General features: G+C 47.3%; 1 protein-coding gene across 1 annotated transcript in view; it reads right to left on the bottom strand.

The window, feature by feature from the left end:
• Positions 1 to 24,492, bottom strand: part of LOC119621835 (uncharacterized) — a 61,080-nt gene that overhangs the window by 19,773 nt on the left and 16,815 nt on the right. The window contains exon 2 of the mRNA XM_037992073.2: positions 14,901 to 15,332. Coding sequence (XP_037848001.2) covers positions 14,901 to 15,332 — 432 coding nt within the window. The remainder of the gene's footprint in view (positions 1 to 14,900; positions 15,333 to 24,492) is intronic.

Genomic DNA, 24,492 nt, shown 5'->3' with positions numbered 1-24,492 from the left:
AAAATGCTACATGTTCTCACTTAAAAGTGAGAGCTAAACAATGAGTATACATGAACACAAAGATGGAAATAACAGACACAGGTAACTCCAAAAAAGGGGAGGGTAGGAGGAAGAGGGAGGGTTGAAAAATTACCAATCAGCCAGGTGCAGTGGCTCATGCCTGTAATCCCAGTACTTTGGGAAGCCAAGGCAGGTGGATTACCTGAAGTCAGGAGTTCGAGACCAGCCTGGCCAATATGGTGAAACTCCATCTCTACTAAAACTACAAAAATTAGCCAGGCATGGTGGCACATGCCTGTAGTCCCAGAACTCGGGAGGCTGACACAGGAGAATCGCTTGAACCCGGGAGGCGGAGGTTGCGGTGAGCCGAGATCACGCCATTGCACTCCAGCCTGGGCAACAAGAGCAAAACTCTGTCTCAAAAAAAATGTTTTTAAATTAAAAAGAAAAAATTGGATGATGAAACAATTTGTACAACAAACCCCCATGACATGAGTTCACCTTTGTAGCAAACCTTCCCATGTACCCCTGAACTTAAAATAAAAGCTTTTTAAAAAAGGAACTGGGGGAGAAGGGTACAGATTTCTGGGTACTCTCTTCTCAAAGGTCTGCCTGCCCCTCTGTGGGAAAATGGAGAGGACCAGAGCAGAATCAAAGAAGGAGCAAGGCAACCTCTGGCTCCTGCTATCCCCAGACTGACCCAGCCTGAGCCAGCTTTGCTTATCTGATAACTTCGCTGGGGGCAAAGAAGAGACGTCAGGGCTGGGTGGGGCTGGCCGAGCAAGACAGAGGGCTGAGGGACGCTGCCTGAGTAGAGAAGAGGCAGAGACAGAGGAGGCAGCGTCAGAAAGGCAGGAGGGGAAACCCACAGTCATCATTAAACAGCAAGGTGGAGTGGGGTTTGTTTGTCTGAGGTTTTTTTTTTGAGACAGAATTTTGCTGTGTCACCCAGGCTGGAGTGCAGTGGCGTGATCTCGGCTCACTGCAACCTCTGCCTTCCGGGTTCAAGCGATTCTCCTGCCTCAGCCTCCCGAGTAGCTGGGGTTACAGGCGCCTGCCACCACGTCCGGCTCATTTTTGTATTTTAGTAGAGACGGAGTTTCCCCATGTTGGCCGGGCTGGTCTCGAACTCCCGTCCTCAAGTGATCCGCCTGCGTCAGCCTCCCAAAGTGTTGGGATTACAGGTGTGAGCCACCGCACCCGGCCAGGGAGTGGGTTTCAATGGCACAGGAGAGTCTCCCAGGGCAAACATTATGGAAAAGGAGGAACTAGAGGAAACTCAGAAAGGCTGTTGGCATTTCTTAATAAGATGGGTTTCCACGTAGGAGAACAGAGGAGGCAGGATTGTCAGGTTTAGATGTCACAGGGGACACTGGGCCTGGTGGCTTATGCCTGTAATCCCAGCACTTTTGGAAGCTGAGCCCAGAGGATTGCTTGAGCCCAAGAGTTTGAGACCAGCCTGGGCAACATAGTGAGACTCCATATCTACAAAAAATAAAATACAAAAATTAGCCAGGCGTGGTGGTGCTCACTTGTAGTCTCAGCTACTCAGGAGGCTGAGGTGGGAGGATGGCCTGAGCTCTGAGCCCAGGAGGTCGAGACTGCAGTTAGCCAAGATCACACCACTGCACTCCATCCAGCCTGGGTGACAGAGTGAGACCCTGTCTCAAAAAAAAAAAAAAAAAAAAAAAAAAAAAAAAAAAAAAACAGGCATGGTGGCTCATGCTTGTAATCCTAGCACTTTGGGAGGCCGAGATGGGAGTATTCCTTAGGCCAGGAGTTCAAGACCAGTCTGGGCAATATAGTGAGACCCCATCTCTCTAAAAAAAGAAAAAAAGAAATCACAAGGGAATGACAGGAGAGTTGGAGGTAGTCTAGGTTCAAATCCCCACAGCAGAAGAAATGAACATGACCCTGAAAGTGTTGAGCGAGCACTTAGTGTTTGCCAGGCATCCATCCTCGAAACCAGAAGAAAGGACACTGACATGAAATCACGGCATTGACAAATGACGTGAGTTCAATATTTTCTCTGAGCCACACCCTTCCCAGAAGTGAATGGCTCTTCGTTCTCAAGGTTTCTCTGTGAAGTGGTGCGTTTCACTGACCCATTTTACAGTGGGGGAAACTGAGGCACAATGAAATTACATAACTCGCATGAGATTGTACAGCTGGGCCCTGTATGTTTCCATTTGTAATGTGTTCAAGGACAGGCAAGAGGAATTGAGGGGAAAGAAGCCAAAAGAGTGTTCTGAGGTGGGGTGTGGTGTCTCACGCCTGTAATTCCAGCACTTTGGAAGGCTGAGGTGGGCAGATCCTGAGGTTAGGAGTTCGACACCAGCCTGGCCAACATAGTGAAACCCCTACTAAAAATACAAAAAAAAAAAAAAAAAAAAAAGTAGCCGGGCATGGTGGCAGGCACCGGTAATCGCAGCTACTCGAGAGTCTGAGGCAGGAGAATTGCTTGAACCTGGGAGGCAGAGGTTGCAGCGAACCAAATCGCGCCATTGTACTCCAGCCCAGGAAACAGTGCAAGATTCCATTTCAAAACAAACAAACAAAAAAAAAAAAAACAAAAAAAAAAAACGAGTTTCTGGGGATGGGGGCACTGTCTGGAAAAGGCATTTGAAGGAGCTTTCTACAGCAGTGGTGTGGTTTTCTTCTTTTTTCTTTTCTTGTTTTTTTTTTTTTTTCTTGAGACGGAGTCTCGCTCTGACGCCCAGGCTGGAGTGCAGTGGCATGATCGTGGCTCACTGCAAGCTCCGCCTCCCAAGTTCATGTCATTCTCTTGTCTCAGCCTCCCCAGTAGTTGGGACTACGGGCGCCCACCACCACGCTGGGCTAATTTTTTGTATTTTTAGTAGAGACGGGATTTCACTGTGTTAGTCAGGATGGTCTTGATCTCCTGACCTCGTGATCCTCCCACCTCGGCCTCCCAAAGTGCTGGGATTACAGGTGTGAGCCACCGTGCTCAGCCAGCAGTGGTTTTCAAGTGAGGGCAATTATGCCTCCCAGCAGGCATTTGGCAATGTCTAAAGACATTGTTTTAACTGAGAGAGAAGGGGTACTACTGGCATCTAATAGGTGGAGGCCACAGATGCTGCTAAACATCCTACAACACACAGGACAGCCTTTTACAACAAAGTATTATCCAGCTTCTAATGTCAAAAGCACGAAGGCTGAGAAACTCTCTTCCAGAAAAAGGGGGCCGCAGGTGGCTCATGGCTGTAATCCCAGGACTTTGGGAGGCTGAGGCAAGAGGATCGCTTGAGCTCAGGAGTTCGAGACCAGCCTGGACAACGCAGTGAGATGTCTCCACTAAAAATAAAATAAAATAAATTAGCCAGGCGTGGTGGTGCACATCTGTTGTGCCAGCTACTCTGGAGGCTGAGACATGAGGATTGCTTGAGCCCAGGAGCCTGAGGCTGCAGTAAGCCATGCCTCACTGTACTCCAGCCTAGGTGACAGTGTGAGACTCTGTTTCAAAAAATAAAATTAAAATTAAAAAAAAAAATAGAGGAAGGGAATGTTTCAGATCGTGGTGTGCAATGGTTAGACATATGTAAAAATTCATTGATACGCACTTAAGATTCAGACATTTTGTGCACACTTTACTATGTGTCTGTTATATTGCAACAAAAAGTTTTGGTTTTTTTTGTTGTTTTTTTTGGTTTTTTTTTTGAGACGAACTCTTGCTCTGTCACCCAGGCTGGAGTACAGTGGCACTGTCTTGGCTCACTGCAACCTCTGCCTCACAGGTTTAAGTGATTCTCCTGTCTCAACCTCCTGAGTAGCTGGGATTACAGGCGTGCGCCACTACACCTGGCTAGTGTGTGTGTATGTGTGTGTGTGTGTGTGTGTGTGTGTGTGTGTGTGTGTGTGTTTAGTAGAGATGGGGTTTCACCATGTTGGCCAGGCTGGTCTTGAACTCCTGACCTTAAGTGATCCACCCGCCTCGGCCTCTCAAAGTGCTGAGATTACAGGCGTGAGCCACCCTGCTCGATCCCTTCTAAGTACTTCTTGACTCAGCCCACCGCCTCATCTCCGTTCATGCCCTCATCCTCTCTCTCTGCCTGACTTCCTGAAATAGCTTCTTTACTCATATTCTTCTACTTTACTCATAATCTTCTACTGCCAGCTCCACCCTCCTCCAGTTCCCCTCCACCTGCCCAGTCAACAGAGTGACCTTACAAAAATGCAACACCGGCCATGCCCTGCCCCGGTCCAAATTCTTCAGTGCCTTCTCACCACCCTCGGGACCAAGTCCAAACGCTGCAGCCTAGCGTCGAAGGCCCACCTTTAGCCAGGACCTGGCCTGCATTGGACTAACATACGACTTCGCTTCTTACCCCCAAGCCTTTGCCTCGGCCGTTCCCTTTGCTGGAATTGCCCTCCCTCCCTTTACCTGACTCTGTGTCCCCTAATTCTCTCCAGGCCTCCCTTGCCTCCCTCCCCAGAGAGAAAGCAGAACTCCCCGCCCTGTTCCCAAAGCACCTGGTAACTTCCTTGTAAAATCGTTTGACCACAGGATCACGTATCTGTGTTTTCATCTCTTGTAATGCTCTCTAATGTGTGAATATGAAGAGGGTATCTGACACATAATAGGTGTGTCACACAGACAAAAAAAGCTTGCTGAATGATTTATTCATGTGTTGACCACTCACCAGGTACCAAGCGCTGGGAATAAAGAAAAGGAAAAAGGCCAGGCGCGGTGGCTCACGCCTGTAATCCCAACACTTTGTGAGGCCGAGGCAGGCAGATCACCTGAGGTCAGGAGTTTGAGACCAGCCTGGCCAACATGGGGAAACCCTGTCTCTACTAAAAATACAAAAATTAGCCAGGCATGGTGGTGGGCACCTGTAATCCCAGTTACTCGGGAGGCTGACACAGAGAATCGCTTGAGCCCGGGAGGCGGAGGTTGCAGTGAGGCGAGATGGCACCACTGCACTCCAGCCTGGGCAACAAAGTGAGACTCCGTCAGAAAAAAAAAAAAAGAAAGAAAGAAAGAAAGAAGAAGTTTCCTTGAGCTACAGCTATCAAAGTCACTGACATGTCAGGAGGTTGTGGGGTGATATAAGAAATTAAAATGGAATCAGAAGAAGTTAAGGAGAAGAGAACTATCCAGCAGCACCAGACAGTTAATCAGGTACTACAAGAAGAAATCAAAGGGATACCTGCATTTTGGATATTTACTTCTGTCCCCAAACGCCGACCACGCCCTGGCTGCATAGATGCTGCTGCTTAAGACCTTGGATGAACTTGACTGACACCACTCTTCCCTAGGCATTTGCCAAAAAAGTTATATATTTTGCTCATATGCACTTCCACATTATAATTACAGAAAATGTGTAATCTATTTAGATGTTAATTAAAGGAAACAATGGAAAAAAAAAAATTAGCCAGGCTTGGTGGTGTGTGCCTGTAGTCCCAGCTACTCGGAAGGCTGAGGTGGGAGGATTGCTTGAGCCCAGGAGATGAAGGTTGCAGTGATCTGAGATCACACCACTCACTACACTCCAGCCTGGGCAACAGAGCAAGACCTTGTCTCAGAGGGAAAAAAAAAAAAGGTGGGGGGAGAGAGAGAGAGGAGAACAAGATTCAGGAGGCAGATGCTAGAGGATCTCTTTGAGGCCAGGAGTTCAAGAGCAGACTGGGCAGCATAGTAAGACCCCATCTCTGAACCAATAAAAAACTTAGCCAGATGTGGTGGCACCAGCCTCAAGTCCTAGCTATTTGGGAGGCTGAGACAGGAGAATTATTTGAGCCCAGGAGTTCAAGACCAGCCTGGGCAACACAGTGAGATCCTGTCTCTACAAAACAAAAATAAATAAAAAATTCAGCCAGGCACGGTGTTATCTGTAGTCCCAGCTACTTGAGAGGCTGAGAAAGGAGGATTGCTTGTGTCCAGGAGTTGGAAGCTGCAGTGAGCTATGATTGCACCGCTGCACTCCAGCCTAGGTGACAGGGCGAGACCCCGTCTCTTAAAACAAAACAAACAAAAAAAGAGAGATGAACAAAGCAGATGAGGTATATTTTCTGTAACCCTTTGTTTTGTTTTCATTTTTGTTTTGAGATGGAGTCTAGCTCTGTTGCCCAGGCTGGAGTGCAGTGGTGCGATCTTGGCTCAGCGCAACCTCCGCTTCACGAGTTCCTGTGATTCTCCTACCTCAGCCTCCTGAGTGGCTGGGACTACAGGCACCTGCCATCACACCTGGCAAATTTTTGTATTTTTAGTGGAGACAGGGTTTCACCATATTGACCAGGCTGGTCTCAAACTCCTGACCTGAAGTGATCCGTCTGCCTCAGCCTCTCAAAGTGCTGGGATTACAGGCGTGAGCCACTGTGCCTGGCTTTTCTGTACCCCTTTGATGAGTCATCCCCCTTCTGACTGTGGTGTATGGTTCCTTGTATATGGTGTGCAGGACCCCTTGATACAACCCAAGCTGGCTCAGTTTCCATCTCCAGATACATGTGTGCAGTTCTGGAGGATGGATGGATTGGAGGATTTGAGGTCTATCAATATCAACTTTCTCCATCTTGGCACTATTGACATTTTAGGGTAGATAATTATTTGCTATGGGGGTGCAGGGGCTGTCCCATGCATTGTAGAGTGTTAGCAGTTTCTCTGGTCTCTACCCATGAGATGCTGGTAGCCTCACTCCACCTCCCAGGGGTGAAAACCAAAATGTCTCCAGGTATTACAGGCACCCACCACCACACCCAGCTACTCAGGAGGCTGAGGCAGGAGAATCGCTTGAACTCAGGAGGCGGAGGTTGCAGTGAGCCGAGATCGCACCACTGCACTCCATTTTGGGCGACAGAGTGAGACTCCGTCTCAAAAAAAAAAGAAAAGAAAAAAAAAATGACAACTCCACTACCAGTTCCCAGGTGTGCCGTCTTGGACAATGACTTCAGTTTTTTGTGCATTTGAAATGGCTAATGACAGCATCTACTTTGCAGCATTGCTGTGAGACTGAAATGAGGACTCCCAGTGCCCTTCCAGCAAAGCTGGTTAAGTGGCGTCAAGCATGTTTATCTGTGAGAGGGTGCGAGACACCTGCAGTCGCCCTGGAGGAGACTTTGAGAGACTTCAGGAAAGCAGGAGGGGGGCAGGGTCAAGGAAATATTTTCTTGCAATTATTTGCAATTACTAAATCTGTTTGCTTTTATCCTCCCCAGGCGAAGCAACCTGAAAAACAGAGTTTTCAAAGGCACATCTGGGCTGGCACGGTGGCTCATGCCTGTAATCCCGGTACTTTGGAAAGCCGAGGTGGGAGGATCAGTAGAACCCAGAAGTTTGAGATCAGCCTGGGCAACATAGTAAGACCCCCATCTCTATAGAAAGTTAAAAAATTAGCCCGGCGGCTGGGCGTGGTGGCTCAGGCCTGTAATTCCAGCACTGTGGGAAGCCAAGGCAGGCGAATCACAAGGTCAAGAGATCGAGACCATCTGGCCAACCTGTTGAAACCCTGTCTCTACTAAAAATACAAAAATTAGTTGGGGGTGGTGGCACACGCCTGTAGTCCCAGCTACTTGGGAGGCTGAGGCAGGAGAATAGCTTGAACTCGGGAGGTGGAGGTTGCAGTGAGCCGAGATCGCGCCACTGCACTCCAGCCTGGCGACAGATCGAGACTTTTTTGACTTTGGGTCAAAAAAAAAAAAAAAAGTTAGCAAACGACCAGACACTGGGAGAGAGACACATAGAACATATCCTTCCCTCCACAGCCCCAGAAGGAACCAATTCTGTCCACACCCTGATCCCGGACTTCTGGCTTCCAGAACTGTGAGACACTAAATTTCTGTTGTTGAAGTCACCTAGTCTGTGATACTTGGTCACTGCAGCCCTCGGAAATTAAAACACGCTGTACGTAGCAATAAGGAAGCTGGTGGTGGGGCGGGAGAAGAGGGGGCAATGACTCAGTTCACACTGTCAGATTTTTGCCAGGGGCTGACAGGTACCAGGGAGAGTGTCAGGTATGAGGATGTGAGAGTGACTGAGAGTTATAGCCCCTGCCCCCAGGGGCCTCAGAGTGACACTGCCGAGGTGGGTGATGAATAAGAAATAGGTGCATGCCCCTTAGGTGACAACAGTGGGTGGGACCGCAAGGAGGGGGTGCACTCTAATGTGGGGTTGCATGCCACCTGAGGTTGGATGCCTGAAAGGTGGGTGATGTTGGCCAGGTGCAGTGGCTCACGCCTGTCATCTCAGCACTTTGGGACGCCAAGGAGGGAACATCACTTGCGCTCAGGAGTTTGAGACCAGCTTGGCCAACATGGTGAAATCCTGTCTCTACTAAAAATACAAAAATTAGCCAGGTGTGGTGGCATGTGCCTGTAATCCCAGCTACTCAGAAGGCTGAGGCAGGAAAATCACTTGAGCCCGGGAGGTGAAGCTTGCAGTGAGCCAAGATCTTGACACTGCACTCCAGTCTGGGCAACAGAGCGAGACTCTGTCTCACAAAATTTAAAAAAATAGGCCGGGCCTGGTGGCTTATGCCTGTAATCCCAACACTTTGGGAGGCCGAGCGGGCAGATCACTTGAGGTCAGGAGTTTGAGACCAGCCTGACCAATATGGAGAAAGCCCGTCTCTACTAAAAATACAAAATTAGCCAGGCATGGTGGTGCATGCCTGTAATCCCAGTTACTCGGGAGTCTGAGGCAGGAAAATCGCGTGAGCCCCGGGAAGCAGAGGTTGCAGTGAGCCAAGATCATGCCATTGCACTCCAGCCTGGGCAACAAGAGTGAAACTCTGTCTCAAAAATAAATAAATAAATAAACAAAAATAAGAAATAAAGAAATAAATTACCCAGTCTCAGGTATTTCTTTATAGCACTGCGAGAATCGCCTAATATGCCTTGCCTCCGGTGTGGGCTGAACCTAATGACTCAGTTCTAAGGAACAGAAACTGGCAAAAGCAATAGTGTGTCACTTTTGTGATTAGGTTACAAAAGATTGCGATTTCCTTCTCACTGCACTCCATCTAACTCCTTCTTGGCTTGCATGCTTTGAAAAAACAAGCGGCCACCTGGGAGAAAGCCGTGTGTCAGTGACACTGAGGGTTTTTTTGCTTTGTTTTGTTTTGTTTGAGACAGAGTCTCACTCTGTTGCCCAGGCTGGAGTGCACTGGTGCGATCTCTGCTCACTGCAAGCTCCGCCTCCCAGGTTCAAGCGATTCTCTGCCTCAGCCTGCCGAGTAGCTGGGACCACAGGCGCCCGCCACCACACCTGGCTAATTTTTTCTTTTTGTTTGTTTGTTTGTTTGTTTTTGAGACGGAGTTTCGCTCTTGTTGCCCAGGCTGGAGTGCACAGGCACGATCTCGGCTCACTGCAACCACCACTTCCCAGGTTCAAGTGATTCTCCTGCCTCAGCCTCCTGAGTAGCTGGGATTACAGGCGTGCGCCACCACGCCCGGGTAATTTTTGTATTTTTAGTAGAGACAGGGTTTCACCGTGTTGGCCAGGCTGGTCTCAAACTCCTGACCTCTTGATCCACCCGCCTCGGCCTCCCAAAGTGCTGGGATTATAGGCGTGAGTCACTGTGCCCAGCCTTTTTTTTTTCAATTGTTTTTTCTTTTATAGAGGTGAAGTTTTGCTATGTTGGCCAGGTTGGTCTTGAACTCTTGGCCTCAAGCAATCCTCCCACTTCGTCCTCCCAAAGTGCTAGGATTACACGCGTGCGCCACTGTGCCCGACCTCCAAATGAATTTTTGTTGTTTATGTGAAGTCACTTCAAAGAGGCTTTTACTGATCTCTGCAGAGTCAGATAAGTTGGACTTTTCTGTTTGGATTTCATAATAGTAAGTGAACCTGCCACTGGGCATTGCTTTTGTTTTAATATTTTGAGACAGGGTCTCCCTCTGTCACCCAGGCTGGAATGCAGCAGTGTGACCATAGCTCAATGCAACCTCGACCTCTCAGTCTTAAGCCATCCTCCCACCTCAGCCTCATGAGTAGCTGGGACTACAGGTGCATGCCACCATCCCTGGCTAAATTTTGTGGGTTTTTTTGAAGAGATGGAGTTTTGCCATGTTGCCCAGGCTGGTCTCGAACTCCTGGACTGAAGCAAATCCACCTGCCTCGGGCTCCTAAAGTACTGGGATTATGGGTGTGAGCCAGCACACCACCTGGACTTCTTAACTAATATCTAGAAGAGAGAGCTGTTACTTTGGAAAAAACCCTCAAGCTATTTTTGTTGTTGTTGTTGTTGAGACAGAGTCTCGCTCTGTCACTTAGGCTGCAGTGCAGTGGTGCAATCTTGGCTCACTGCAACCTCCGCCTCCCAGATTCAAGCGGTTCTCCTCCTCAGTCTCCTGAGTAGCTGGGATTACAGGCACGCACCACCACGCCCAACTAATTTTTGTATTTTTAGTAGAGACGGAGTTTCACCATGTTGGCCAGGCTAGTCTCGAACTCCTGACCTCATGTGATCTGCCTGCCTACGCCTCCCAAAGTGCTGGAATTACAGGTGTGAGTCCGTGCGCCTGGCAAAAATCCACAAGCTATTTCAAGGAGAGAGGAAACCAAGATGTTCTGAGTGAGTAGAGGAAGAAGTTGAGGAGGGAGCTGAGCTGGACCAGGGAGCTGAGCGGGACCCTGGATGAGAGCATTTCAGGAAACTCTGAACCCCAAAAAATGACCCCAGTGAGCACACTCTCCCCAGTGCTGCAGACACTGGAATAACCAAATATCTAACTAATCACGTGAAATCTTCAGAGTTAACAATTCCCTAAGATGTTGACAATTTAACTAAAAAATTTCTAATCTACTCCCAGCACTTTGGGAGGCCGAGGTGGGTGGATCACCTGAGGTCGGGAGTTTGAGACCAGCCTGACCAACAAAGTGAAACCCTGCCTCCTAGACCAGAGAAAATTTGGCTACAGTTATGTTATGTCACATATACATTATGTGACAAGGAAGCAATATTAAAAAAGAAGAACCCACAAATTACTCATGTTCAAAGACAAAAAAAAATTCTAGCTTTCAAGTTAGAAACTGAAAAGTACCAGAATTTTCTATTTTTATTTTTTTTTATTTTTTTTAATTTTTTTATTTATTTATTTATTTTTGAGATGGAGTCTCACTCTGTCGCCCAGGCTAGAGTGCAGTGGCGCAATCTCGGCTCACTGCAAGCTCTGCCTCCCGGGTTCACGCTATTCTCCTACCTCAGCCTCCCTAGTAGCTGGGACTACAGGCGCCCGCCACTGCGCCCGGCTAATTTTTTTCTATTTTTTAGTAGAGACGGGGTTTCACCATGGTCTCGATCTCCTGACCTTGTGATCCGCCCGCCTCGGCCTCCCAAAGTGCTGGGATTACAGGCGTGAGCCACCGCGCCCGGCCAAGTACCAGAATTTTCTAACTGCACAATCTAAAAGCCAATCCATTGTTGCCTGCTAATTAAGCCACCACAGGGTTTCATATAATTAATAGTGAATCGTCTCTGAATAGAAAAATGAAATAGTTGCAACGTGCCTTTACATAAACATGCATTTTAGACAGTCTGTTTTTAAACTATAGTATCAGGACAGACTTCCCATGTAGAAGAGATGATTCATTATGTTTTGGGTTGAATGCTCTCTTTATTTTCTTTTCTCTCAGGCTAGAAAAGCTTTGGTTTCTATAATTACTTCTCATTTATCTCTAGTTAAATGTGGGTGAAATTTTCTATTAATTAAATTTGAATTCATTCTAATTGGTAAGTTTAAAACAATGACAGGAATAAATTATATCACATATTGCAACCCAAATAAGACTGAATAAAACAGATACATTATGTGGCAATGAAGCAATATTAAGAAAGAAGACCCCCAAAATTATTCAAGTTCAAAGACTAAAATAAATTCTGGCATTCTGTTAAGATTTAAAAAAATAATAAAAATAAAAATAAAAAAATTAGCCAGGCGTGGTGGCGCGTGCCTGTAATCCCAGCTATTCAGGAGGCTGAGGAAGGAGAATCGCTTGAATCCAGGAAGCGGAAGTTGCGGTGAGCCGAGATTGCACCACTGCACTCCAGTCTGGTCGACAAGAGCAAAAAAACTCCGTCTAAAATAAATAAGTAAATAAAATAAAATAGAAGTTTAACTGACACATATTGTATGTATTTACAGAGTACAATGTGTTATTTTGATCCATGAACATATTGTAGACAGATTAAATCAAGCTAAATTTTTGTTTTTGTTTTTGTTTGAGACGGAGCCTCGCTCTGTCGCCTAGGCAGGAGTGCAGTGGCACTTGAATCGCTTGAACCCGGGAGACAGAGGTTACAGTGAGCTGAGATCATGCCACTGCACTCCAGCCTGGGTGACAGAGCAAGACTCTGTCTCAAAACAAACAAACAAACAGTTACCTTCACTTGTAGGTTTATCACAGCACTACGCGCAATAGCAAACATAAGAAATCAGCCTCAATGTCCATCCACAGAGGACGGGCTACAGAAAATGTGGTACATATACATAGTGGAATACTACACAGCCATAAAAAAGGTCTTTGAGCCATGAAACCATGTCTTTTGCTGCAACAGGGATGGAACTGAAGGTCATTATCTTAAATGAAACAGGTCAGACACACAGTCAAATATTGCATGTTCTTACTCACATGTGGATGCTAAAAAATGTGTTCATGTGGATGTAGAGAGTGGAATGAGAGAGCAGACATGGTAGGGTGATGAGAAACTACTTAATGGCTATGATGTACATTATTGGGGTGATGGATACCCCAAAAGCCCTGACTTCACCACTATACAATTTATGCATGTAACAAAATTACATGCCCTCTATAGATGTATTTATTTATTTATTTATTTATTTATTTATTTATTTACTGAGATAGAGTTTCACTCTCGTTGCCCAGGCTGGAGTGCAATGGTGTGATCTCAGCCCACTGCAACCTCCGCCTGTAATCCCAGCACTTTGGGAGGCCGAGGGAAGCAGATCACCTGAGGTCAGGCGTTCAAGATCAGCCTGACCAACATGGAAGAACCCCATTTCTACTAAAAATACAAAATCAGCCAGGCATAGTCGTACATGCCTGTCATCCCAGCTACTGGGGAGGCTGAGGCAGGAGAATCGCTTGAACCCGGGAGGCGGAGGTTGTGGTGAGCCGAGATCACGCCATTGCATTCCAGCCTGGGCCACAAGAGTGAAACTCCGTCTCAAAAAAGAAAAAAGAAAAAAAAAAAAGATGGGGTCTTGCTATGTTGCCCAGGCTGCAGTGCAGTGGCTATCCACAAGCAATGATCACAAACTACAGCCTCTAACTTCTGAGTTCAAGGGATCCTCCCACCTCAGCCTCCAAAGTAGCTAGGACTAGAGGCACATGCCACCACCTGCAGCTGCATAGATTTTTTTACAATCTTTATCTTCTTAATTTTCTGCCTTGGCAAGGGCAGAAGCCCTGACCACGTTGTTTACTGTACATCCCATGGGTGTTTGACACAGGCATTACCACCCAGCAGATGCTCAATAAATATTTGCCAAACAAGCGAGGGAATGAATGAAGGAAGTTAGTGTCCACAAGACATGCCCGCTTCACCCTTTGAGTTTGGAAACAAAGCAGATGACAGGAGCTGGTGGCACGTACACTCCCAAATGTCCAGTGCCAACACCTCACCCTGCTCTTATTGGCTGGCCAGGCGGGAGCTGACTCGTACTTCCTCCAGTTCCCCAGCAGAATCTGTATGGCACTTCCCAGTTGCTGGGAGGACCCCTTCTCATTGCACAGTTGGCCTCATGACAGCCTCGCCCTACTGCTCTTCATGGTCTCCTGGGCACACACCTGTGGTGTTAGCCAACTCAGGTAACATCATGACCGGCTGTGAATCTCGAGTGTTCACAGAAGCGGCTGGGAAGGGCAGCAAGGAAGCGTTCCCGTGGGGCCAGACCGGGAAAGCCCAGAAGGCTAAGGTGCTCTCCTGAGCTCTCCTGAAATATGCAAAGAGCACATTTGGGTCCAGGAGGTAGTGACTTGGAGGGTCTCCAGCAAATGACTTAAAAGAGGCATCCTCCACCTGATGCTTTCAGTGAACCAGGCATTGTGTTAAGTGTTTGCTTTGTGCTATCTCTCTCTCTCTCTTTTTTTTTTTTTTTCCACATGGCGTTTCGCTCTTGTTGCCCAGGCTGAAGTGCAATGGCGCGATCTCCGCTCACTGCAACCTCCGCCTCCCGGATTCAAGCGATTCTCCTTCCTCAGCCTCCTGAGTAGCTGGGATTACAGCCATTCGCCACCACGTCTGGCTAATTTTTTGTATTTTTAGTAGAGACCGGGTTTCTCCATGTTGGCCAGGATGGTCTCGAATTCCCGACCTCAGGTGATCCACCCGCCTCGGCCTCCCAAAGTGCTGGGATTACAGGTGTAAGCCACCGTGCCTGGCCTTTTTTTTTTTTTTTAAACAGGGTCTTGCTCTGTCACCCAGGCTGGAGTGCAGTGACGCCATCTTGGCTCACTGCCGAGAGGGGTTAACCAGGCCGAGGTTGCAGTGAACTGAGATCCTGCCACTGCACTCCAGCCTGGCGACAGCAAGAATCCGTCCAAAAAAAAAAAAAAAAAAAGGAGGTGGAAGAAGAAGAAACATCCACTAAACCCTTACATCATGTGGACGCCATCTTTGCTGGTTAACTCCTGATTCTCTTTCCCTAGGTTCAGCCTACTTGCCTGAATGCTACATTCTTCTCTCATCCTCTGCATCATCCTGTTTTATTGTGACAATTTGTTTCAAACTTCTCTTCACTGGTTGACTCTGAACTGTGTGAAGCTGCAACCAATTTGCCCATCCTCTGGCATAATTTGCCCATCCTCTGGCATCAGGCACAGTTTCAACGTCTACTAGACCAATGAATAAAGAATCAAAGACAATTAAACACTGGCAGGGCCAATGTCTAGTTAGATGATTAAAAAGGCAAGGACTTACTGTCTCCTGTCCTGGTGGGGGAACGTGGCCGGTGCTGCAGTCCTGAGTGTGCAGGGTGTGACTGCTCAGAGGGCACGGGATACACTGGGGTCCTGGGGCCTCCGGGGTCCCATCCCTGGCCTCTGGCGTCCAGCCTCCAGGAAGTCATAGGACCCTCTGACCTCGCAGGTGACCTTGAAGGAACTGGGCTGAATGGTGCCCTTCTGATCAGTTTTCTCTTGTTTGGCTGCCTCTTTGTGTCCAAAGAAGCATCACTCATGTTCCTGACTCTGGACAGTGAGCGTATCCCCGGGGTTCTCCCACAGGAGATGGGTATATTAGGGCACAGGTCTTCTGCAGAAGGCTGAGATGTGGGTACATGGTGACCACCCAGGATTTCTGTGGCTGCAGCCAGGCTTAGCAGGAGTCTGGTGTCCAGATGAGTAATTCCTCCTGGGGAGAGGAGAGAGAGGAGAAAGGATCGGTGTTACCTCTTCAGTGATTTAGAAAACTCAGAGCCACAATTATACTTCAGAAGAGGCAATCCTCTGTAAGTCATCCCTGAATAAGACCCCAAATTGCAAACAAACCTTGCAAACAAAGAGCTAGTCTAGGCCGGGCACGGTGGCTCACCCCTGTAAATCCCAGCACTTTGGGAGGCCGAGGCGGGTGGATCACCTGAGGTCAGGAGCTCAAGACCAGCCTGGCCAACATGGTGAAACCCCGTCTCTACTAAAAATACAAAAATTAGCTGGGCATGATGGCGGGCGCCTGTAATCTCAGCTACTCGGGAGGTTGAGGCAGGAGAATCACTTGAACTTGGGAGAAGGAAGTTGCAGTGAGCTGAGATCGTGCCGTTGCATTCCAGCCTAAGGGACAAGAGCAAAACTCTGTCCCAAACAAACAAAAAAAGAGCTAGTCTAGTGCCGATCTGCCCATTTCTGGAAGTTACAATAATTAAAATTGAAAATAGTAGCGCTACCATTTATGGAGTCACCAGTGTATGCCAGCATTGACCATGCTTCCTCCCAATCTTTACAACTCTTGTCAATATTGGTAATGTTTATAGCAGTATCCCTCAAGATTTGATTCACATGGGAATCATTTGTTAAAATGCAGATTCTGATACAGAAGGTCCTGCTGAGATTCTTCATGTCTAACAAGACCCCAGGTGATCATTCTGCTTCACAGACCTTGCAGAGAGTTCGAGTAGATATATTTGGGCAAACTGAGCATTTAATGCCTATTTGCTGGATGAATGAACGGATGGTGGATGAGTGGACAGGCAGATAGATGGATGCATGAGCAGAGAGATGGATTGATGAGTGGATGGATGGGTGGGTGGATGGATGGAAGAATGAATGGATGAATAGATGGATGAATAGAAGATGGATGGATGAATGAAAGATGGCTGCTTGGATGGAAGAAGAGGTGGGTGAGTGAGTGCATGAATGGATAGATGGATGAGTGAATGAATGAACGGGTGAGTGGATGAATGAATGGATCGGTGAATGGATGAATGGGTGGGTGGATGGATGGAGGAATGAGTGGGTGAATAGATGGATGAATAGAAGATGGATGGATGAATGAAAGACAGTCATCTTTATTAAATATCGGATGAATTAAAGAGGCAATTTTCCCAACAAGCCTCTGAAATGTGGTTATTAGAAAATAATTATGCCCTGGAAGGCCAGCTCAGGGCCAGGCATATCATAAGTTCTTAGTAATAAACAAGCACCTTGGCACTTGAAAAAAATATCCAAGGCATGAAGGTTATTCTCACGTTTTTCTTTTCTCTCCTAAAGGAGGTTGTAAGTCTCTCATGTGAGAGCAGCCCTCCCTATCTCTGGAGGAGAGGAACATCTTATCTCTGAAGACACAGGACAGAGAGAAGAATCTGAACAAACAGACCTGGCTAAGTTCTCCCATTTTCCTGGCAGAAGATCCTTTTTTAATTATTATTATTATTTTGTTTTGTTTTGTTTAACCCAATTCTACTTTTCTATGACTATCCACCTCTTTATCAGACCTAGCATGAAAAATTACACAGGTTGGCCGGACGCAGTGACTCACCTGTAATTCCAGCATTTTGGGAGGCCGAGGTGGGCGGATCATTTAAGGTCAGGAGTTCAAGACCAGCCTGGCCAACATGGTGAAACCCCATCTCTACTAAAAATACACAAATTAGCCAGGGATTACAGGCATCTCAGCCCTTTTAGATCATGCTCACCAGGCATCCTCCCTGGCCACTGCATGGTTTCAATGACCTCCCTTGCACTTGGAACATCCAAACCTATAACTCCAGACCCCTCCAGAATCAAATACTCAGCTAGCCCTTTGGAGATAGCTGACCGACTCCAAGCCTAACATGGGTGCAACGGAGCTGATCACTGCTCTAGGCGCCGCTTTTCCTCTCTCTTGCTGAATGATTCCAACATCCACTTATTTGGCCCAAACACCTAGAGATTACCCCCATCTTCTTCCCTCACCCTCAGCCCCAAATACTATATTTCCTTCATACAACACCTGCTATCACTTATAGTAATCACTTACTGGAGGCCCTACCCCCCAATACCCTTAGAGCTCTGTGAACAAACAGATGTGGGGAACCAGGCTATGCCATGCCAAAATATGCCCCTTTACCATAAGGACTGTTGAACTGAAGGCAGTTAAGAAGTGGGCATGGGCTGGACACAGAGGCTCACGCCTGTAATCCCAGCACTTTGGGAGGCCAAGGCGGGTGGATCACTTGAGACCAGGAGTTCGAGACCAGCCTGGCCAATATGGTGAAACCCCATCTCTACTACAAAAAAAAAAAATTAGCTAGGCATGGTGGTGGGTGCCTGTCATCCCAGCTACTCGGGAGGCTGAAGCACAAGAATTACTTAAACCCAGGAGGTGGAGGTTGTAGTGAGCCAAGACCGCACCACAGCACTCCAGGATAGAGTGAGACTCCTTCTCAAGAAAAAAAAAAACAACAACAACAAGTGGGTGCAGGAAGGCTCTCTGCCCTATTTGCCCAAAAACAAATAGAGACACAGGATAGAGAGCTGACTGTACTTGGAAACTGATAAGAGAGTAGATTTTGGGGGTTCTCAAAAAAAAAAGTATTTGAAGTAATATATATGTTTTGTTCTGTTTTTGAGAAGGAGTCTTATCCCGTCACCTAGGCTGGAGTGCAATGGCGCAATCTCGGCTCACTGCAACCTCCACCTCCTGGGTTCAAATGATTCTCCTGCCTCAACCTCCCAAGTAGCTGGGATTACAGGCACTCGCCACCATGCCCAACTAATTTTTGTATTTTTAGTAGAGACAAGGTTTCATCATGTTGGCCAGGCTGGTCTCAAACGCCTGACCTTGTGATCTGCCCGTCTCGGCCTCCCAAAGTGCTAGGATTACAGGCGTGAGCCACCGCGCCCAGCCAATAATATGTATGTTAATTAGCTCAATTTACACATTTCACAATGTTTACAAATTTCGAAACATCATCTTGTACATCATAAACATATACAATGTTTTGTCAATGTAAAAATAAAAAAGTGCCGGGCGCAGTGGCTCATGCCTATAATCCCAGCACTTTGGGAGGCCAAGGTGGGCAGATTATTTGAGGTCAGGAGTTTGAGACCAGCCTGGCCAATATAGTGAAGTCCCATCTCTACTAAAAATACAAAAATTAGCCAGGCTTGATGGTGGGCACCTGTAATCCCAGCTGCTCTGGAGGCTGAGGCAGGAGAATTGGTTGAGCCCAGAAGGTAGAAGCTGCAGTGAGCCCAGATCATGCCACTGCACATCACCTAGGCGACAGAGTGAGACTTCATCTCAAAACAAAAACAACAATGACAACAAAAACAACGAAAAAACACAAAAAAACCAATGAAACCCTAACTCACTGCACTCCAACCTGGGCAACAGAGCAAGACTCCATCTCAAAAAAAAAAAACAACTTAAAATTACACACATGACTCACATCATATTTCCACACTGGGTAGTGCTATCTTGTAAGTATCCACATTTTACAGTGAAGAAAATTGAGACACAGAGAGTCTAAGTACATTCCCAGTGTAATGCAGCTGATAAGTAGCACAGCTGGGATTTGACCCCGGACCATGTTGCTTCAAAGTCAGAGGACTTAGCCACTAGGATATAGTGCTGAGTGCTGTGGTCTCCATATCCTTCATACATCATTGTGGGAAGGGGTAACTGAGGATCAGATACCTGCTCCCCAAGGAAGCCCTTTCACCTCAATTGTCCACCCTGGACAGGAGGTGAGCAACATGTTCAGACTTGTCTGCCTCTCCCCTGCAGATTCTCAACCAGGGCCGATGTCAATCTGCTTCATTCCCGTCACACAAGCAAAAGGAAACTATTTGTGAGCATCAGGTGGAAGAAAAAGTAAGGTGTGGAACAAAAAACAATTGTATTTCTGGATGATTGCGTTTCAAATAAATGAAACTCACTCTCTGTGAGTGTGGCCTGAGGGACAGAACCAGGGTCACCGCCCGGCTTCCAGAAACTCCTATTTCCAGCAGAAGGGCCCTCAACGGATCAGGGTCACTGCAACTGAAGACCTGGCCCCTTCCTGGGACTTCAGGAGCTGGCTTCCCAGGGAGAAGATAGAAGAGGAAGGTGAGCTTTTTTCTTTGTCTTTTTTAGAACACTTCTATCTGGAACCACACACCCTTGTCACTAACGCCACGCTGACCCACGGTCAGAGTTACTCATGGTCAGACTCATCCACCCTAAACCTATCCTACACACCCAGATGCAGCCATTTCCAAGCCCTTACCCACTGCTGGTATGCTCCCTCAGGGATGTGCAGCCTCAGAGATACACTTCAACAGCATCTTCACACAAACCCCCGGACCCTCCGAGACCCACCTTCTTACAAACATACCACCAGTTATTTGGCCCTGCAACAGCATCATTTTCTTTTCTTTCCTTTTCTTTTAATTTAGTAATTGCAGGGGGGTTTTGTGGTTCTGTTTCTAGTCACATATTCCCTTGAAAATCATGCCATAAAGGCCAGGTGCGGTGGCTCACGCCTGTAATCCCAGCACTTTAGGAGGCCGAGGCAGGTGGATCACAAGGTCAAGAGTTCAAGACCAGCCTGGCCAACATGGTGAAACACCATGACCTCCAGCCTGGGCAACAAAGAGAGACTCCATCTCAAAATAACAATAATAATAATAATAATAATAATAATAATAATAATAAAACAAAAGCTTTAAGGAAAAAGCCACCAGATGGGTAAACCATATGTTCTTATGTTCAAATAAACCAGTTATAACAATATATATTAGAAATAATGGGGGGTTTCAAGGTGGACTGGGTGTTAGGGGACATTAACGAGGCATAATCAGTTTTGTTGCATGTGGCAATGACAAGGTAGCTGCAGTGGAGTTGTAACAGCCACAAATCTTCCCTTCCATTGAAAGGTAGAATCTGCTTCCCCTCACCTTGAATCTGGGCTTGGCCATGTGACTTGCTTTAAGCATTTTAAGACATGGCAGAAATGGTCTTGTGGGATTCCTTAAGTGGAGCCTGAGAACATCTGGAGCTTCCCCTTTTGGGGGTTTGGAGTGCTCCTTTTAGGAATCCATCTGCCACACTGTGAGAAGCCCAAGCTACGTGGAGGAGGGTCAAGAGCTCCAGTTAACAGCACCAGCAAAGCTCCCAGTCAACAGACAGCATCAGCTCTCAGCCATGAAAACAAACCACTTAGAAGGTCCAGCCCAGTGGGGTCTTCAAATGACTGCAGCCCCAGGCAACATATCACGGAGCAGAAGAACTTCCCAACTGAGCCCAGCCAATCTGTGGAACCATGACCAATACTAGATGGTCATTGTTGTTTTGCTTAAACCAAGAAACATTTGGCTGGGCATGGTGACTCACGCCTGTAATCCCAGCATTTTGGGAGGCTGAAGTGGGTGGATCACCTGAGGTCAGGAGTTCAAGACCAGCCTCAACATGGAGACACCCTGCCTCTACTAAAAATACAAAATTAGCCAGGCATGGTGGCACATGCCTGTAATCCCAGCTACTCCTGAGTCTGAGACAGGAGAATCGCTTGAACCCGGGAGATGGAGGTTGGTTGAGGTGAGCCGAGATGGCACCATTGCACTCCAGCCTGGGCAACAAGAGCAAAACTCTGTCTCAAAAAAAAAAGGCCAGGTACGGTAGCTCAAGCCTGTAATCCCAGCACTTTGGGAGGCTGAGACGGGCGGATCACGAGGTCAGGAGATCGAGACCATCCTGGCTAACATGGTGAAACCCCATCTCTACTAAAAAATAGAAAAAACTAGCCGGGCGAGGTGGCGGGCACCTGTAGTCCCAGCTACTCGGGAGCCTGAGGCAGGAGAATGGTGTAAACCCGGGAGGTGCTTGCAGTGAGCTGAGATCTGGCCACTGCACTCCAGCCTGGGCGACAGAGCGAGACTCCGTCTCAACAAAAAAAAAAAAAAAAAAAAAAAAAAGATAACGGAACAGCAATGATATAAACAAGCTCTTACTCTCAGATGTACACACAGACATTAATCCTCCCCAAACTAAACACACACGTTCCCAATAGATCTTCTACAGAGGCACCCATAGTTCCCTGAATATACACCTACAAATGTGCAACCCCAGGAATTGACCCCCCAAAATACTGGAAATTCCAAAGGCAAACAGAATCCATACTCACCAATGGACCTGCCCACAGATTTAACCACAGAAATGCACAGGAGTGTATGTTTAACGACAGAAACACAGGCGTGTGTGTATTGACGCACAAAAGTTCACGGACATACCCACACACACCCTTAACTGCCCATAGATATGTCTAGACCTTATTGAGGAAACAAATATGCTTAAGATCAAGGGTGCAGGCAGACAAGTACAGAGTGTCCTCTTACCTCTGAAGTCCTTGTCCCTGGCTCAGTTCTCTGCTAGATTATTTTGGGGCCTTGTGTCTTTAGGAAAAAAGAGACTGCATGGAATCTGCCTGAAGCTGAGTGTGGACGTGTCCTCCCTAAAGGAACTGCATCTTCTTTTTTTTTCCCTCTCTGTCTCTTTTTTCTTTTTGAGACAGGATCTCGCTCTGTTGCCCAGGCTGGAGTGCAGCGACGTGATCTTGGCTCACTGCACCCTCCACCTCCTGGGTCCAAGCGATTCTTGTGCCTCAGCCTCCTGAGCAGCTGGAATTACAGGCACCCACCACCATGACAGCCTAATTTTTCTTTTATCTATTTATATATATATATTTTTTAGATGGAGTCTTGCTGCAATGCCCAGGTTAGAGTGCAATGGTGTGATCTCGGCTCACTGCAACCTCTACCTCCTGGTTTCAAGTGATTCTCCTGCCTCAGCCTCCTGAGTAGCTGGGATTACAGGTGCGCACCACCACTCCCGGCTGATTTTTGTATTTTTAGTAGAGATAGGGTTTCACCATGTTGGCCAGGCTGGTCTCAAACTCCTGAACTCAGGCTGTTAACTTGAGTACATTTCTTCTGTTCTCTGACTTAGTGTACTCATCTGGAAAATGGGGCTGAATGTGCTCCCACACTGCCGAGCTGCGGTAGAGGGCATTACATGAGTTGAGTTAATCTCTCCCTGAAATCTCTCTGTGAATGGCCCAACCTTAATCGGACTCCATAAAAGGCAGCTGTAGTCATTCTTCTTTTTCCCTCCTCCCCACTCCCACTCATTCTGGTGACCCAAGTTCTTTACCTATGACTCACCCCACCCCAGGACTTTTTCTTTTTTTCTTGAGATGGAGTCTTGCTCTGTCACCCAAGCTGGAGTACAGTGGTGTGATCTCCGCTCACTGCAACCTCGGGCTCCCAGGTTCAAGCAATTCTCCTGCCTCAGCCTCCAGAGCAGCTGGGGTTACAGGTGCACACCACCATGCCTGGCTAATTTTTGTATTTTTGGTAGAGACGGGGTTTTACCATGTTGGCCAGGCTAGTCTCAAACTCTTGACCTTAAGTGATCGGCCCAGCTTGGCCTCCCAAACCAAGCTTTTTCTTTTTGCCTTTTTTTTTTTTTCTTTTTTGAGACAGAGTCTCACTCTGTCACCCAGGCTGGAGTGCAGTGGCGTGATCGTGGCTCACTGCAACCTCCACCTCCGTGTTTAAGCGATTCTCCTGCCTCAGCCTCCCAGGTAGCTAGGATTACAGGCGAGCGCCACCACACCTGGCTAATTTTTGTATATTAGTAGAGACAGGGTTTCACCATGTTGGCCAGGCTGGTCTTGAACTCCTGACCTCAAGTGATCTGCCTGCCTCGGCCTCGCAAAGTGTTGGGATTACAAGTGTGAGCCACCGCGCCCAGCCCAGAGCTTTTTCTTACAGGGCTCTTGGACCGCCTGACCCAGATACAGGACATTTTCTACAACTCCAAGGCAAAATCCCCTTCTTCCTGCCTCTGCGGAAGTGACAAAGAGAAAGTAACACTAGCTGTTTCCTTTCTTCTAATTCCAGAAGACTCATCCTATAAACCAAAATAAAATTCTAAGCCCCCTAACCGACTGAATAGACCCCTCTCTTGGCCAAGAAGATCCCAAAGGAACCTGCAAAACTAGTTCAGCCCATGATAAGAAGAGGATTTGGACATCCCTCAGTGTACCCCCTCCCTTTGGAGTTTAAGCACAACTGACCAGCATTCACATTAAAACAGGCCCAGAGAGTTGGCCAATATATTGTCTTTTTGTTTGTTTTTGAGACGGAGTTTCGCTCTTGTTGCCCAGGCTAGAGTGCAGTGTCTCGATCTCAGCTCACCACAACCTCCACCTCCCAGATACAAGTGATTCTCCTGCTTCAGCCTCTTAAGTAACTGGAATTATAGGCGTGCACCACCATGCCCGGCTAATTTTGTATTTTTGGTAGAGACAGGGTTTCACCATGTTGGCCAGGCTGTTCTCAAACTCCTGAACTCAGGTGATCCACCCACCTTGGCCTCCCAAAGCGCTGGGATTACACGCGTGAGCCACCACGCCTTTTTGCCTTTCTAACTGAGCTCCTGGCAAATTCAAAAACTGTTTTTCTCTCTCTGCGAGTCTCCCTGGCAGATCCCTCAGTTATATTCACACCCGCCCCTTGAATGCTGTGGCTTCCAGAGATCCACTGGAAGACCAAAGACTTCCATTCTCAATCACCTGAATCTCCGGAATCCCCTACATCCACCTCCTCTCCCGGTGTTTCACGAATCAGCTAATCCTTCAAGGTCTTTAAAATCTATCCACATCTTCCTCCTGGATTATTGCCTCCTGATAACCTCTCTGATTTCTTTCCACCTTGTGCCCTAACAGTCTGCTCTTTGTACAGTAGCCAGAAGGAGGATGTGAAAAATAAGAGTCAAAGGATGGGCTGGGTGTGATGGCTCGTGCCTGTAATCCCAGCACTTTGGGAGGCCAAGGCGATAGGATATCTTAGGCCCGGGAATTTGAGATCAACCTAGGCAACATAGTGAGACCCTGTCACTACCAAAAAAAAAAAAAAAAAAAAAAAACAAAAACCACCTTGAACCCAAGAGGTGGAGGTGGAAGTTGCAGTGAGCCGAGATCGTGCCATTGCACTCCAGCCTGGGCAACAGAGGAAGACTCTATCTCAAAAAAAATAAAATAAAATAAAAAATG

Source organism: Chlorocebus sabaeus, chromosome 6 (assembly GCF_047675955.1).
Source record: "Chlorocebus sabaeus isolate Y175 chromosome 6, mChlSab1.0.hap1, whole genome shotgun sequence".
NCBI lineage: Eukaryota > Metazoa > Chordata > Mammalia > Primates > Cercopithecidae > Chlorocebus > Chlorocebus sabaeus.
Note: the sequence above shows the minus strand (reverse complement) of the source record. Positions and strands in the feature narration are given on the sequence as shown.